The following is a 15085-nucleotide window of genomic DNA, read 5'->3' as shown; positions in this document are numbered from 1 at the left end:
GAGTCACAACATGAAAGAAGACTGGGCCTTTGATTCATTGCTTGGAGGGGAGTTGCTTTTCAATGATGAACTCCCATGTAGATGCGATTTGTACTGTGTTAAGCCAATGAGAGTCAGGATTTTATGTGCTACAACCACTGGTGTTTCCTAATATATCTATATGTCAGTATGTGCTTTCCAAGAATGGATTTAAAGACTGTTATAAAATCTTCACAATGAGAACCACTCTACTACTTACTAGCTGTGTGATCACTGAAAAGTTAAAGTCTCTGAGCCTTGGTTCCCTCACCTATAAAATGGAGACAATTAGAATATCCATCTCAGAGTTCTGAACTTTAAATGAGGTCACCTTCACAGATGAGCACAGAGCCTGGTGTGCAGGAAACGCTCAATAAACTTAAGCTAATACCATAGCGCTATTTGTGTAGATTATAAACAGAGTATTTGAAACTTAAAACAAGCATTTTCTCCCCATCTTTCATTCTCACACCTTTAACGGGGCTAAGGCGATGGCATGAGTCCTCCTTGATGATCTGTTCTTCTTCCATGATATTTGACATTGGCACATTGAGGCTAACAGTGTCTTCATCAGAAGGCTAAAAAGAAACAATGCACTGCTTCATTCAAGGGACAAGCATTATCAATGTAGATTAAGAGAATGCTATGTGATTAAAAAAATACTGTTGATTCTCAAAAACATAATATTGAGTAAAAAAACGAGATACAAAAAACCATTCCACTTACATAAGTTCAAATCCCAGCAAAAACTAATCCGCGCTATTTGAGGACTCTGACTGCTCTTGGCTTGCATGGTGGATGCATGCGTGGGCTTTCTGGGATGCTAGTAAAGCTCTGTTTCTTGCACTGTCGGCTGGCAATGTGGGTATGTTCACTTTGACAAAATTCATTGAGCTAACACTCAAGTGTTTCTCTATACATATGTTTTGAGCCGAAAATTTGTCAGGTACCTGATGGCATTGCCAACCTAAGAGCAACGGTCAGAGCACTAAGAAGGACTATGTTATCCCTGATGGAACGAAGGAGTAACTGAATATACTATCACACTAGCCCGAGGACTGGTACTCTGAGACTGCACGACAACACCAATTTCCCAAAACTGCATTAAGGTTTCATGGTGCTCGTCACAAACAGCAGGCAATGATTTATGCACAGGGCAACAGTAAAGTCCAGTTGATTTCCCTGTGGGAGACTGAGGGATACACAGACCTCTGGGCTGCATCAGATATATAAAAGTGCTGAATGACCATAGGGCTTAAAAGGACATGTGTTCTGCGCAATTTTCAGAATAAGGCTTTGATCTGGTAATCAAAGTGAGTTGTCTCAGGGGTGCTTGTTTCCCACACTAGCTGATGAAGTTTATTCAGATAATCTACGATTCTGTCACGAATGAAATCTGGAGCTTCCTTTATTTTCCTATGTCTCCATTTTCATGTTGCTATTTAGTGAGCTTTCCAAATCCCAGGGATCCTGAACCTCCCCAGAACACATTTCAGGGAATCGTGGGCTGCTCCTAATTCTTGACGCCGTGGCTTTCAGAGTCCGGTGTTCGTTTACTTTTGGACACGTGCACAAACTGTGTGGAAACGGACACAAAACAAGTGTGCATTTCATCCACTCAACAGATATTCAGCCGCCAATATTTTTGTTCATGTTTATCTTGACAAAAATATGTTTTAAACTTCTTGGAGACAAACACTAAATCAATCAGACAAGGGCAGCAGCCAAAGAAAGGGAATGAGATGTGCTTTCTGAGCGCCACAGTGAAACAGAAGTGGGGAGCCAGAGAAACTGCCCATAGATGCTAACGGATTTGCCGAAGTGAAAATAGAAAGCTATATTGGATAATTCAGGGCCCTTTTCTTTCTGAAAAACAAATTGCTTGGAGGGGTTCTCAGGTAAGGAGGCTACAATGTGAGACCAAAAAAAGGCCAAAGGGAAGATGCTGGCACTGATGCTGTTGGATAGAACACTTTTTATAGTCCTTCTTTCCACTCTCCTCCCATCTTAAAAGTGTGGCAAAATTCCAAAGATAATGCATCTAGTTAAAAGGGAGGGAATAAACCCTTGGCCTCCTTCTAGAATGGTATTAGCATCCTACTTGTATTAAGTGAGAACAAAAGGATAATGAAGTTCTTTGTGTGATATTTTATTAACGAACTTAATTATCCTTAAAAAACAGATAAAGGATAAAGCAGAGTCTGTTTTAATTTCATAGAAAATAAGCTTAGGGTGAGTATTCTGAAACAATGGGACATTTCAGGGGACTTATGAGTTTTAATAAAACTAAGGGGGCTGAATTAAATACAACTTATAAAGCAATGTGTTGAGTAATTTCTCCCCCAGGGAGTCCCAGTAAACTATTCATGTGGCTTCATGAGAGCTATTTTCTTTTATTGAAATTGGCCTTCTTTTTCTGCCTATAAACTCCTTTTGAAATGTTCTGTGTTAAAAAGTTTTTTCTTAAATTTACCTTAAAATCTTTAGGGTATTCTAACTTTAATACACTGCTTTATAAAGCATTTCCTAGGAAATAAATGCAAATATCTTAGCTACATATTAACCCTCGAAGACCTGGAGAAAAGGCATTTTTCTTGGGAGTCACACACAGTACAAATGTGAACTCCTTAAATGGGGTAACTGACTTATTAATTACATCTTCAAAGTAGTATAATGTTTCAAAACTTAATAACCACAAAACTCAAGAAATTTCCTCAGAAGGGAAGCCATAATACAACCAATCCCCTGCCCCAGCCATGCCTTCTAGCTCCCCTGCTCAAGAAACTCCATTTAATGATATATTAGTGAAAGGTTTGGGGGAATCTAATTATAAGCGAGATAAATGCACTAAATGAGCTATTTATAACCACTTCAGGAAGCTCTAGTGTGGGAGGCCTCTGAGCTTACACGTAACCCAACTTCTATCCAGTTGTCTGAAAAGAGCACAATCGAAAAGTTTCAGGAAAACAAATATTGCTGTAAAAGTTATGGCTACTCAAAATGGCATTTCCTGTGGGTAATCTGCTAAAATGCAATGCACATTTGACTCTTTAACATTTACGCATGCAAATAACTTTTTTCCTAAATTATTCTGTCACTTAGAAACAAATGCTTTTATAAAAATGCCTCCTGGGTACTTGCGTACCACTCTTCATCATTTCATAATATGTGTGAAACATTCAAGAACATTCTAGGTAATATAAGGAGTGTGGTGGGAAGGGGAGGGGATAGGGACATTTACAAAATATTAAATATGCAGCAAAAGCTATAAACAGCTCCTACTTATGTAACGCTTGGAGGGATTTCAAATTGCCTTCACGAACATAATCACACATTCTCACACAGATGTATTAATGCCCTTTACCACAGAGGGGTTTAGGAACAGGCAGATAAATCTATCTCAGAAAGGAAAAAAAAGCTAATCACAAACTTTACCTCTGTGGCAGATAAACGCTTATCTCCATTATCACTTCCAACACCCGAATCCGAATCCTTCTTGCTGGGATAGATGTCATCAGTATGGAATCCATTTAGAAAAAAATTGAAATCACAAAGTTCACAACAAGATACATTAATTTATATTCAAATAATGACTTTTGCTATACAAATTTTATTATTACCATAAGACAACAAATCAGCCCAATATTAAAGGAGGGCTTAATAATCAGATAGTCTTTCTAAACAGAGGACAAGATAAATTCTTTGTGTTTAGGGTTACTCTAACCAAGTAGTCTGTTCTTGAAATGGTTAAAAATTTTCTTATCTTATGAATTCTACTGTCTAAAAAAGCAAAAACTGCCTAATTGCTTTTATCTTTTATAAGAGGTTTTTGCCTCTTATGTGATTACTCTCAATAATTCTGTAAGCTTTTATCCAGTGACTAAACAAATTTGATGTCTATAAAACTAAAATAATGAATACATATTTTAAGTGTTATATAAAGGTATCATTAGAGTAGGCTGAGATTCTAAGTCACCATGTTTTTGTTTTTTAAAGATTTTATTTATTTATTTGACAGACAGAGATCACAAGTAGGCAGAGAAGCAGGCAAAGAGAAGAGGAAGCAGTCTCCCTGCTGAGCAGAGAGCCCGAATCCCAGGACTTTGGGATTATAACCTGAGCTGAAGGCAGAGGCTTTAACCCACTGAGTCACCCATGTGCCCCAAGTCACCATGTTTTTCAGTAGAGAGTTAAGCAAAGGTCTCTGCAGTAAAGACCTCTCAAAACAATGTGTTTCTATACATGTGTCCAGTGTGGGAATTTTGCTCTTTGAAAATTCAAGGCCCAAATTATGCCACAAAAGGCCAAGGGCATGTGAAAGGATTCTAACCCTTCCTTTCCAAAAAGGAAATGGCAAAAACTATGCACACTGCATTTCTAAAAGACAATTACAAAACAAAACCTGCAGTTTTTCTTAACAATGTTCTGGAGGCAGATGAAAAATAATTAAAAAGACATGCCTGAGCTTGATATGGTAGTTTTACCTGGTAAGTAAAAAATACCTGTATTTATATTATAGATTACATTTATAAGGAGATATATGTGTGCATATAACATACATGTGTATACATACATATATACACACACACACAAGTATTCAGGAAAGACGATTATTGATTAGAATAGGGAAAACAAGATTAGCAAGATGTTGAAAGGTTACCAACAGCACCAATTTCCTCTCTCTTATTCCAAACTGTTAAATCACTTGAGTTACAAATCTGCATTGGTTAAGGGAGGCAAAGGAATTTTTGGAGTTACCAACCTGGAATGACTTGGCCTAAGCAAATTCTAAATGGGGGCTTTGAGTGACTGCAGTCACACTCACCTGTCTTCCACGTGCTGGTGTAAATGTGGCCTCTCCATCGTGTGGAGATAAAGGGAGTCAGTTGTCTTAATCTGACATGCTTGTATACTCAGATACTTGAATATGTGCACTTTGCCCTTTGTGCAAATCTACGGAGAAATTAATAATACATACTTGTTTTCCAATGGCGAAACAAAATGTAAACACTAGACCTGTGACTCTGTATATTTTCATTTTTGCGTTTTCATTTTAAGTAACACTTCAACAATACACACCAAATTTGAGAATTTAAATCTCCAAAAATTACATTTTAATCTCCAAAACATATAAGAATTTAGGCAATCATGTCTTCTAGATTCTACTTTGAATAGAAAGCCATCCTAACAGAAATGTGTCAAAGTCTAAACAGTGTAAAAAAGTAGAGAAGCCAAATCCCTGACAGAGTAACATTCCAATTCTGGAAGTATTCGATTTGTTCGCACACAGTTTAACAGCTGAACCTGGACCTTCTCTCTAAATAACCAATGATCGTGTGTGAAATGTTTAAACCCCGTTTCTCAGCTCACATGAAACTGAGGAATATACTACTCCACTGGTAAGCCATACACCCCATGAAGGAGTTTCCAATGTGTGTCCAAATGCTAACCCACTCAAACCTTTAATTCTAGGATTGCAGTGATCAGAACAGAGTCAAAGGCCGGTAAACAGACTCAACGTAGCAGAAGACACCTTCCTGTGGTCGGATTCACCCAAGGTTTCATCTTTCAGAGGTTGTGATCATGTCCAAACCAATATTAATTCAGCAGAATATCCAAGGCCCAGCTCTGCTGGAAGTTGCCCACACGCTACTGAGAGCGCGCCCCTCTGGGGGAGCAGCTCTGCCGCCATCCCTCACCTGCGCTGGAGGAGACTGCAAAGGGTTGTTCTCAAGCAGTAACACTTGCAGCTGTTTCATCTCTCTAAAACAAATGGGAATCACGAGCACTTTATTGCAGGAAAAGTCAAACTTTACCAAGGGAAGATCTACTAGCTCTAAAGAACAGGGAAAAGAAAAAAAAAAAAAGAAAAAGAACAAATTCAGAAAGCAACAAGATTATGTGGCTAAACATTCAAAAACTCATTCTCCGCTTACCAGGAAAAACATCAGTTAGCATGATCAAAGCAAGTTATGTGCCAGGAATATGTGGTATGCATATAACATATTTTACTAAAGGGGAGGGGGAAATCTTTCATCGGGAGGGCAATAATTTTAAATTGTTGTGAGTTCTGACAAGGGCTAGAAATACTCCTGACATTTACAATATCTATTGTTTAGAAAGGCCTTTCTTCCAGCAAAATAATCACATAAGCCATACCACACAGAACATGTTTATGTTTTAACTTCAATTGTGAGCTTATGAACAATGAGCTAATCATAAAATATTCTTATCTAGTCAACATATCTGGTTACAAGAAATATGTTCATGGTTTTTTAAATTTCACGTTAAGAACTAACTGCTATCTAATTCGGAATGTTGCCGTGGACCCTGTAATCCTGATTTGATGAGGCTCAATTCTACTGCTTTTTCACCATCTTCTGCAACTCCACAAACAAGACAGAACATTATATTTAGCTTAAAGTCCCCACCCAGTGGCATAGTAAACACTCAGTAATTTCAAGCATTCCAACCGACATTGGCAGCTGCAAGGAACAAAGTCAAATATGTTCCATGGAGCAAAGGGGCTGAGCAACACCAGACATGTAGGGTGACACAGGGCAAAGCGCTAAGATCTGTGTGTCAGACACTTGGGCGGGTTCATGTGAGAAGGGTCCACAGCGTGTTTATTACAGGACGTGGGAAAGGTGAAACAGGGCTTTCGAAGACGCAAGGAGCTCCGAAGCGGAGGACAGGCAGGCATGATATAAAGGGACCCGCAGAGAGAATTCCCACAATTCCTCCCCTCCCCCTCGTATGCCTGAGGGTTGTCACTGGACTCGCTGTGCTACTTCAGGTTCCACAAACAAAGATGCTCTTAGCAACCGGTATCTCTTCTCCTGTTCACCTGGCTCTGGGCCTCTGGGTGTGTAAGGGACTTTCCTTGTTTCATGCCTTAGTGAATTACTTCGTATTTAAAAAATGGAGTCAAGCGGACTCAAGTGCTGGAAGAGAGGCCAAAGAGCATCCAATTTGGCAGGTCCCAAGCTCAACTCTGTGTCAACTACCCTGAGTAGATCACTGCCCAAACCCAGTCCCCACCCTCCACCCCCAAGAGCAGGGCAGATGACGTGCCCCGCTCCCTGCTCCTCTTGGACACTGCCTTGATAAAGGCTCTGTGAGCAGCGGCAGGTGAAGGAGAGAGAGAGGAAGGGAACCCGGACGACAGCATGGAATCAAGAAAGTGATTCTTTCCTTCCCAAAGGAAAAGGGAAAGTAAGAACCCTCTCACTTCGTAGTTTATTTCTAAAACAGGACTAAGGCTTACAGGGATTTATATAGGAGAGGAAGATCTCCTTGCGGTAACCCTTAGTGATATTAATCCATCTCTGAGACTGTTAATTTTATTCACTAAACTTAGGTTGGCAAATTCGTGGTATGGCCGTCCATAACAAAATTTAACTGGACTCCAGATCTTTAGCAAGTCTTTGCTGCTAAAAATGAAGACCTTTAAGCAAGACTGAGGGTTAGTTACTGGCAGTCGTACCAGGAAGGGGAGGAGAGGCAACTTAAATAAGGTAAATAAAGTAAGAATGGTTTTTATAATGATTATTCCCGTTAATTGCAGTTTGGAACACAATTACCATCTTAGTTTGGGAAAATGAGAGCCTGGCAGTTTCATAACAAGAAAATGGGGTGGGGGTAGGGGGGACGGTGATGATAACTCCAGCCCAGGAATGGGTGAAAAGAAACAGGGCAGGAAAAGGGAGAAGAAAAAGAAAATCTAAGGGATCTTCTGTTGCAAAGAAGGTCAATGACTGGCTCCTTTAATCTTAACTCTGTCCATTCTGGTCCTAGAAAAAACAAAATATGGTCTCCTCATTGCAGTATTTATAGTAAAACCACCACAAAATTGATATGGGTAATTAGGCCACAGACTTGTTCTCCCTTCTCAGATTGAAGGCATATGGGGAGGGGTACTCACAGAGGAAAAACAAGTAAATATGGAAAGTCTTTAAATTCACTGCCTGAAAGCACTATCAATGCTCTTTTGTTAATAGAGTTCTCTAGAGTGAAGCAAAAAAGAAACTTGATATTCAGGAAGTTATTAAAAAAAAGAGAGATTTTTCTAGTAAACTGAAGTTTTAGTTTTGAATAAATAAAATATTAAACCTGAGAAAACACAATTATAAAAAGGATAGAAATGGTGTAACTGATCTTTTCAAGAGAAAGGAATGCTCTTAAGGTAAGAGTATAAGGAGTGCTGAGAGAAAAGAAAAACTTCGGTTTGCAGACACACCATTGACACGTTTCCAAATATTACAGGCATCGATGAAATGACTCTACTACATTTTTCCTTTGAAAATGAGAGTTTGATGATCTGTAATGATTTTTCAATGATTAGCATGAGGGCTACAATTAGAGGCTAGTTTTCTTTAATGTCACAAAATGTTTAAATGCTTACAAATGTGTAGTTAGTAAGAGTATTTCCCTTTTGTACTTGCTCAAACCAAGAAAAACCATTTCCATTCAAAATGGGTTAACCAATGACAGAATGAAAAAATCCTTGTTTTCATACCAAATTATCTCAAGTAATAAATTAATACAACCTTGTGCCGTGAGAGTTTCTAATTCTACTTCTTTAAAAGGCTGGTCAGTGCAGAAAAGGCGACGGATGGCAGGTAGCCACTCAAACCTCCCATCTATAAAGCACACTGCATTTTATAAAGTTCTTTCCTTTCCATGAGCTTCATCTGCTTGCCTTCAGGCCAAAGATCAAGATGCAGGAAGAGAATAATAAAAATCAGGCAGTTCTCGACTAGCTGCCGTTGTATCACATTAACCAAATGCTTTCGTTCTTGTTTCCAAATATGTGCTTTTGCTCTGAGGTATATTTTTAAATATATATTTGAAACCCGGGATGCCTAGTGGCCCTAAATGAAACAGATGGAAATCAATGCAATCTTTGAAAATGAGAATACGTGTTTAGGAAAGCATTCAATATTTTACGGCTCATCAACTCATTCTGATTCAGGTCCGAACAAGAATCCCCAAAATAGGCAATTCAGATCCACCACCATCTACAAAGCTGCTAGTCAAGGTTCTGAAGGGTGCACACTTTCTGAAGAAATTCATCTTTTTCTTTGAACTCAGAGACGAAGTATTGGAGAATTTACTGTAGAAGCCCACAGGTGCAGGGAAGGGTCTGCCTGAGGTTGGCTCCTGAGCAGGGAGGTCCTGAGGGGGCAACCAGTCTCACCGCTGAGGTTCTGGGGGATCCCTGCTTCTGGCCTTTGGGAGACTCACCAAAACTACCAGTGACATTCGTCCAAGGACCACTCAGCAGGGCTAGTACCTGAAGCATAGAGGGTGGCTCCCAACCAGGGTCACCAGGTGTCCAAAGCCAGAAGTCCTAACAGCTGGGTCTACAAGACTAAGCACATCACCTACAGTGTTAGCTCGATGTTCCAGAACATCACACATCCACACCATAACAATTCATGTCGCCTCCTGTTATGAGCTGAATCTTGTGTCCCCAGTTTTCCTACGTTGTTGGAGTCCTAACTCCCAGGACCTCAGATTGTGACTGTGTCTGGAGATAAGGCCTTCAAAGGAGTCATCAGGTTAAAAGGAGGTAATTTGAGTGGGCCCTAACCCAATACAAATGTTATAAGAAGAGAGGATTAGGACACAGACACAGAAGGAGGATGCTTTGAGGACAGAGGGAGAAGCGAGCCATCTGTAAGCCGAGGACAGAAGCCTCAGAAGACACCTTGGTCTTAGATTCCTGCCTCCAGAACTGTGAGAAAATAAATTTCTGATGTTCAAGCCACTCAATCTGTAATACTTTGTTACGTGAGCCCGAGCAAACCAACATGCACACACAGCCTTAAACAGGAGAAGGATCGCATTGCTGTACTCCTTGAGGAAAATTAAAAGTTGAATATTAACTTTTCTGTTAACTGCATGTGAAATTCATATAATTCATATTCACACAATTAATAATTAATATCATTAGGCATACACAAACATGACTAGACAAACTACCTTCTTCACATAAGTGAACAAAAAGCAAACAAAAAAGAATAAGCATCTCCTGGTTTATTCTTTTTTACCTTGTGGTAAAACTTTAAGGTAATTTCTTCTGACATTCAGTTCCCGTAGAGATTTCAACTGACCTATCTGTTGGGGCAAGGCCGTGATCTCGTTGCAGCTGACATCCTGCACCAAAAGCAAAGGCAGAAATGATAAACACCCTTTTCCAGGAAATCAAACATTTCACGTGAAAGCTTCTTAAGGAATTTACATATGAGGACAACTATTCAAGGACCTTTTTATCTTGGTCAGTACATCCCTGGCCAAGTAAGGCTTAGCACAGAACAGAAAAAGAAAGTGTACCATTTTGAACATCCTCTGAGGAGAAAAAAAGAGGAGAAAGGAAGGATGTGTGGAGTATTTGGGCTATTCTGAGGGCCTCGTGTCTGCTGAGCTCATGGGCTTCACCTCCTAATTCTCATGACGGACCCATGAGGCAGCATTCACAGCTTAACATTTACAGTCAGAAAAACGAGGCTCACGGAGGTTACGTCAGGCGTCCAAGGCAGTCAACACTTAGAATGAGTGCCTGCCCACTGTTAAGCCACTATCCCACAGTGCCTTGAAATAGAAGGTTACATATCCTACTTACCAAACACATTTTACAGTGAGAAACTATGACTATCAATGCATCTTTTGGATGCACTATTTAGGTAAAATGGAGCTCTTACAGGAAGGCTGGGAACCTGATGGACCTAAAAACCTTTAAGTACATTTTACAATCAAGACTGTGGGGCATGTGGATGTCATCTTTTTTAATACTGAAACGCTAATATCCCATTGATCGTTGATTGGAACCACCTCTCGACACAGGCAAAATGAAAGTTACGACATTTACAATCTGCTTATTCTCTCCCTCCATCCCACTCTTCCTCCTTCTCTGGAAGCTCTGCTCTGTTCTTCCCCACCTCACGCCAGCTACTCTTCAGTCCAGAGCCACACTCCCTCTCCTGGGACACTACAATGGTCTCTTTGATTGGTTCCTTACATGGGTCTGCTGCCCAGACCCATCTTTCCCAGAGCTACCAGAGTGTGCATTTCACTATGTCATTTACCAGCTCAGACATTTGCAACAGCTCCTGTGAAACCCACCAAACTCCGCAGCAGGGCCCAGCAACCACGGTTCAGGTCTGCTTCTCCACCACCACCCGTCTGAAAGCCTTCCCTTGCATCCTCAAGCCATGTCCTTACCAATTGCTGTCGCCAGCGCATGCCCTGGTATTTCACAGTCCCAAACCTGTTCAGGCTCCTCCCTGTCTGGGGTGCCATTTCCCAATATTGTTCTCTTGTCTCACCTATATCTTCCAAGATTTAATTCAAGGATCTCTCCTCTCTGAGATCTCTTACCACCCCCCCTACCCCCGCCAAACTAACACCCAGGCAGAATGACCACTTTTTCCTCTGTGGCCCTATGCATAATCTATCACTGTATTCATATGCTCACACATTTGTGTTCTCTTATGAGCCTGTGAGGTCCTAGAGGGAAGATACTGGGTCTTATTCACTCCATCTTCCTGGTGCAAAGCAGAATGCCAGGTATGAAGTAATGGATCAATAAATACTGGATGAAATTTCTAAAGTCCATTTCTGTTGACACTCTCACTCTGCCTCACGGCTGGAACCCCGGGGTGCTCCAACATAAGACATTGATCCCTTGCAGGTCCTGCTTGAAAGGGTAGAATCACAGATATACTTGGGCTAGGTTTGATCCCATTGAGACTGAGTCTTTAAATTCCCCCACATCACTTCTGAACCTACAACCCCCACCCTTTCACAAGGCAGCAAAGCAGTTTCACATTCACTCAGAGGAGAACTCACCATGGACCCAATCCCAGCAACCCCAGGGCTCCGTGTAAGAGCAGGATTGTGCAGGACAAAGGGGATCGCTGGCCTCTTATCCCTTCTCATCTGAAAATCCTCAGGTGACCTGCCAATCTGGAAGGTCACAAGGCTGCCAACTGAGTATCACTTGCCGAAGAGGACTAAAACCACTCCGGCTACCAGGAAGGAAGAAGCCCTCCGCAGAGACTGAGTCTACTACACAGCTCCATCAGCTGCGGTGCTGCTCCGAGCTCCACGTCCGACCGAGGCGAGGCGGCGTGTGACAGGCTCACAGTGTTGGGTGTGCAAGGGCATCACCCCCAGGCTGGCTGTGGATGCAACCCTCCTGGCCCAGAAAAGTCACATGGAATTCCATGAAAAACATCCCTAGTGTTTAAAAACAAAAACCCACGAGTACATCTGCAGAGAAATAAGAGTCGGAGGAAAGAATTACAGAATTAAAAGGTCCAGAGATGTGTTCAGTCACTGAGCCTCTCACTGAGTCAGTAAATAATTCTGTGTCTCTGCATATACTTCCATATACCAGAAGGAGAAAGTGAAATGCTACCTTTTCCCGATGATGGCGGCATCTGATCAGTCACAGATACCCACAACCAAATCTTTTCAAAGAAACCTTTATCTTTCTGTCAGCCAAGTCATAGATAAGCAAGAGATACCATTCTATTCTCTTTGAGAAGAGCCCTCACATAAAGGGTACACAGGTAAGCGCTAGCAATGTATGACAGTGAATCATTCTATTGGACTTGCAGGCAGGCACAGTCACACTAGTGATGGCTGGCGGGAGGGAGGGGTTGGTGAGGGAAGAAACAGTGGGAATTTTCCATCTCTCTAGAGAAGTTATGTTACTGACATCTATAGTAAGTTTTTATAAGTCTGTGAAGGACCACATGAGAAAGACCCTTTTTGCAGTTTACGGTAATCAAATTTTTTTATATGAAACTGACAATTTTCAGAAGTTTCAAGAACAGAATTTTTTTTTAAAGATTTTATTTATTTATTTGACAGAGAGACAGAGGGAGAGAGGGAACACAAGCAGGGGGAGTGGAAGAGGGAGAAGCAAGGTTCCTACCAAGCAGGGAGCCCCATGCGGAGCTCGATCCCAGGACCCTGGGCTCATGACCTGAGCCAAAGACAGATGCTTAATGACTGAGCCACCCAGGCACCCCAAAAGGACAGAATTCCTTAAAACATCATTCTTTTATTATTTATTTTGAAGGGGGAGGGGCAGCGGGAGAATCCCAAGCAGACTCCCTGTTGAGCACGGAGCCTGACACGGGGCTCGATCCCAAGACCTGGAGACCACAACCTGAGCCTAAATCAAGATTCAGATACTCAACCAATGAGCCGTGCAGGTGCTCCCAAAAAATTGCTCTTTAAAAAAAAAGGAGGGTAGAGGGAAACAGAGATAACAGATATATTTAGGCAATTTATGGCATAAGGTCTCATTCAGTCTTATCCTATTTTTGGGGGGGTACTATATTCACCTTGCATTTTGTTGGTTACCCTCTGGTTAGCCAGAATGGGTATGCCTGTTTCCCTAAATATAAGGTAGTTTTTTTTTTTTTTCTAACATGTATTTCTAACATAATGGCTTTATCAAGGAAAACCAACCTCCTTCAGCTATATTTAAATGCTTATTTACTAGTAAAGAAAGCTGTTACCCAATTCACACTTAAAAAAAAAACAAAAAACATAATGATAAAGAGTTTTTCCTTCTGACCTACAGGATAGGACATCTGTAGACAATTAGAAACACAAAGTCCAATTGTCCATTTACATTTAGAAGAGTGTATAGTGAAGGTCAAATTATTTTAATAGTACTCTGCTGTCAGTAATTTCCTGTCCTGCCAAAATAATGAGGGGGAAAATGCCCAGGCAGATTTAGCAGGAAAGCAAGGTAAAGACTTTTCACTATTGTATAATCAATATTGTAGAAACTATGCAAAACTCTATTGCCCCCCAGTCACTGAAACTTGCTAAATTTTAAAGAGCTATGAATTTCATCACAAAAATAAAAAAACTCCATGTCTTAATTAGCCGGGGAATGAGGAGGAGGAAAGAGAGGATAATAGTCTAAATGCTCTGGGTAAGATGTTTCAGTTCAGAACATGAAAAAATAATATTCTTAGAATGGTCTGGTTCTCTAGAACATGTCTGTCCACATTTAGCCTAAGGTATGTTTTTTAAAATGTGGAGTTCATTTTAAGAAGATAACATTTAGGAAAGTAAATTTAATAAATAAATAACACCAATGCCTCATACTTTAGTGAGAATTTGCCAAGCTATGAATTCCAGATTCAGTGGCTTCTTAGAAGAGCCAAATGAATCCCTTCTGAATTTTCTATTAGCCCCTAAGCTATAACTCAGAAAATACTTATTACAAGCTTCAGTGAATCAGATTGTCATATATTTACTGTTATAATATTGCAAATGTATAGGCAAGCCAAAAAGAAATAAGGATGTCATAGATATTTACTAATTCTCTTCTTTTTTATACAGAAATGAATCTAATTATTAAATGTTAAATTAATACTCACACTTCAGTTTTTACGGACCAACCAGTCTAACTTAGTCATTGAGATAAAAAAACAAAATGGAGAATTTTAACTATGACAAATACACTTTTTTCTCACTGGTTTAATCAACATATTTTTGGGTAACCAAAGGAAAAACTTCAGAGTCATTTCATGCCAGCCCTTCCAGGCAATAAAGGAAGTCTCTAGAAGTCTTTAATGCACATTAGAAACTAATATATTTTTGTTATTAAGTGCTAGTTGTTAATTTACCCTTCAGGATGCAAAAATGACAAGGATTTAAAACATCAGATTAATTTGGATTATTAAGCTAGGTAATGTTCACTTTCAGAAAATAATACTAAAAAAAAGGGGGAAAAAAGTGTTTTTTTTTAAGAAGTAACCTCTAACGAAAACCAACACAACTGCTGCATACCGGGTCAAGATGGTCTTGGTTCGAAAAGCTATCCAGTGAGACCGGGCCACCCTGTGGAAATGCACGTGGTATTCTCATGAGCTACCTTGCTCTGACTCTCCAGCTTTCAAAAACCTAGTATGGTTATAAAATTGCTGAAGTCGTATTTTTGAAATCAATGTAACTCTTTATTTAACTGAAGGAAATGCAAACATTCTGACAGGAAATTCAAGCTATTAGCTCCCATCATGGGATCACGTTG

The 15085-nt window shown here is 40.3% G+C and overlaps 1 protein-coding gene across 4 annotated transcripts in view; it reads right to left on the bottom strand.

Moving 5' to 3' along the window:
• LRCH1 (leucine rich repeats and calponin homology domain containing 1) overlaps positions 1 to 15085 on the bottom strand; it is a 195645-nt gene that overhangs the window by 54682 nt on the left and 125878 nt on the right. For all 4 annotated transcript variants that reach the window (XM_032874017.1, XM_032874019.1, XM_032874018.1 and 1 more), the window contains exons 4-8: positions 10074 to 10179; positions 5718 to 5854; positions 4844 to 4971; positions 3454 to 3517; positions 491 to 596 (exon numbers count right to left, since the gene is read on the bottom strand). In XM_032874017.1, coding sequence (XP_032729908.1) covers positions 491 to 596; positions 3454 to 3517; positions 4844 to 4971; positions 5718 to 5854; positions 10074 to 10179 — 541 coding nt within the window. The remainder of the gene's footprint in view (positions 1 to 490; positions 597 to 3453; positions 3518 to 4843; positions 4972 to 5717; positions 5855 to 10073; positions 10180 to 15085) is intronic.

Source organism: Lontra canadensis, unplaced genomic scaffold (assembly GCF_010015895.1).
Source record: "Lontra canadensis isolate GAN:19392208 unplaced genomic scaffold, GSC_riverotter_1.0 scaffold51, whole genome shotgun sequence".
Classification (NCBI taxonomy): Eukaryota; Metazoa; Chordata; class Mammalia; order Carnivora; family Mustelidae; genus Lontra; species Lontra canadensis.
Note: the sequence above shows the minus strand (reverse complement) of the source record. Positions and strands in the feature narration are given on the sequence as shown.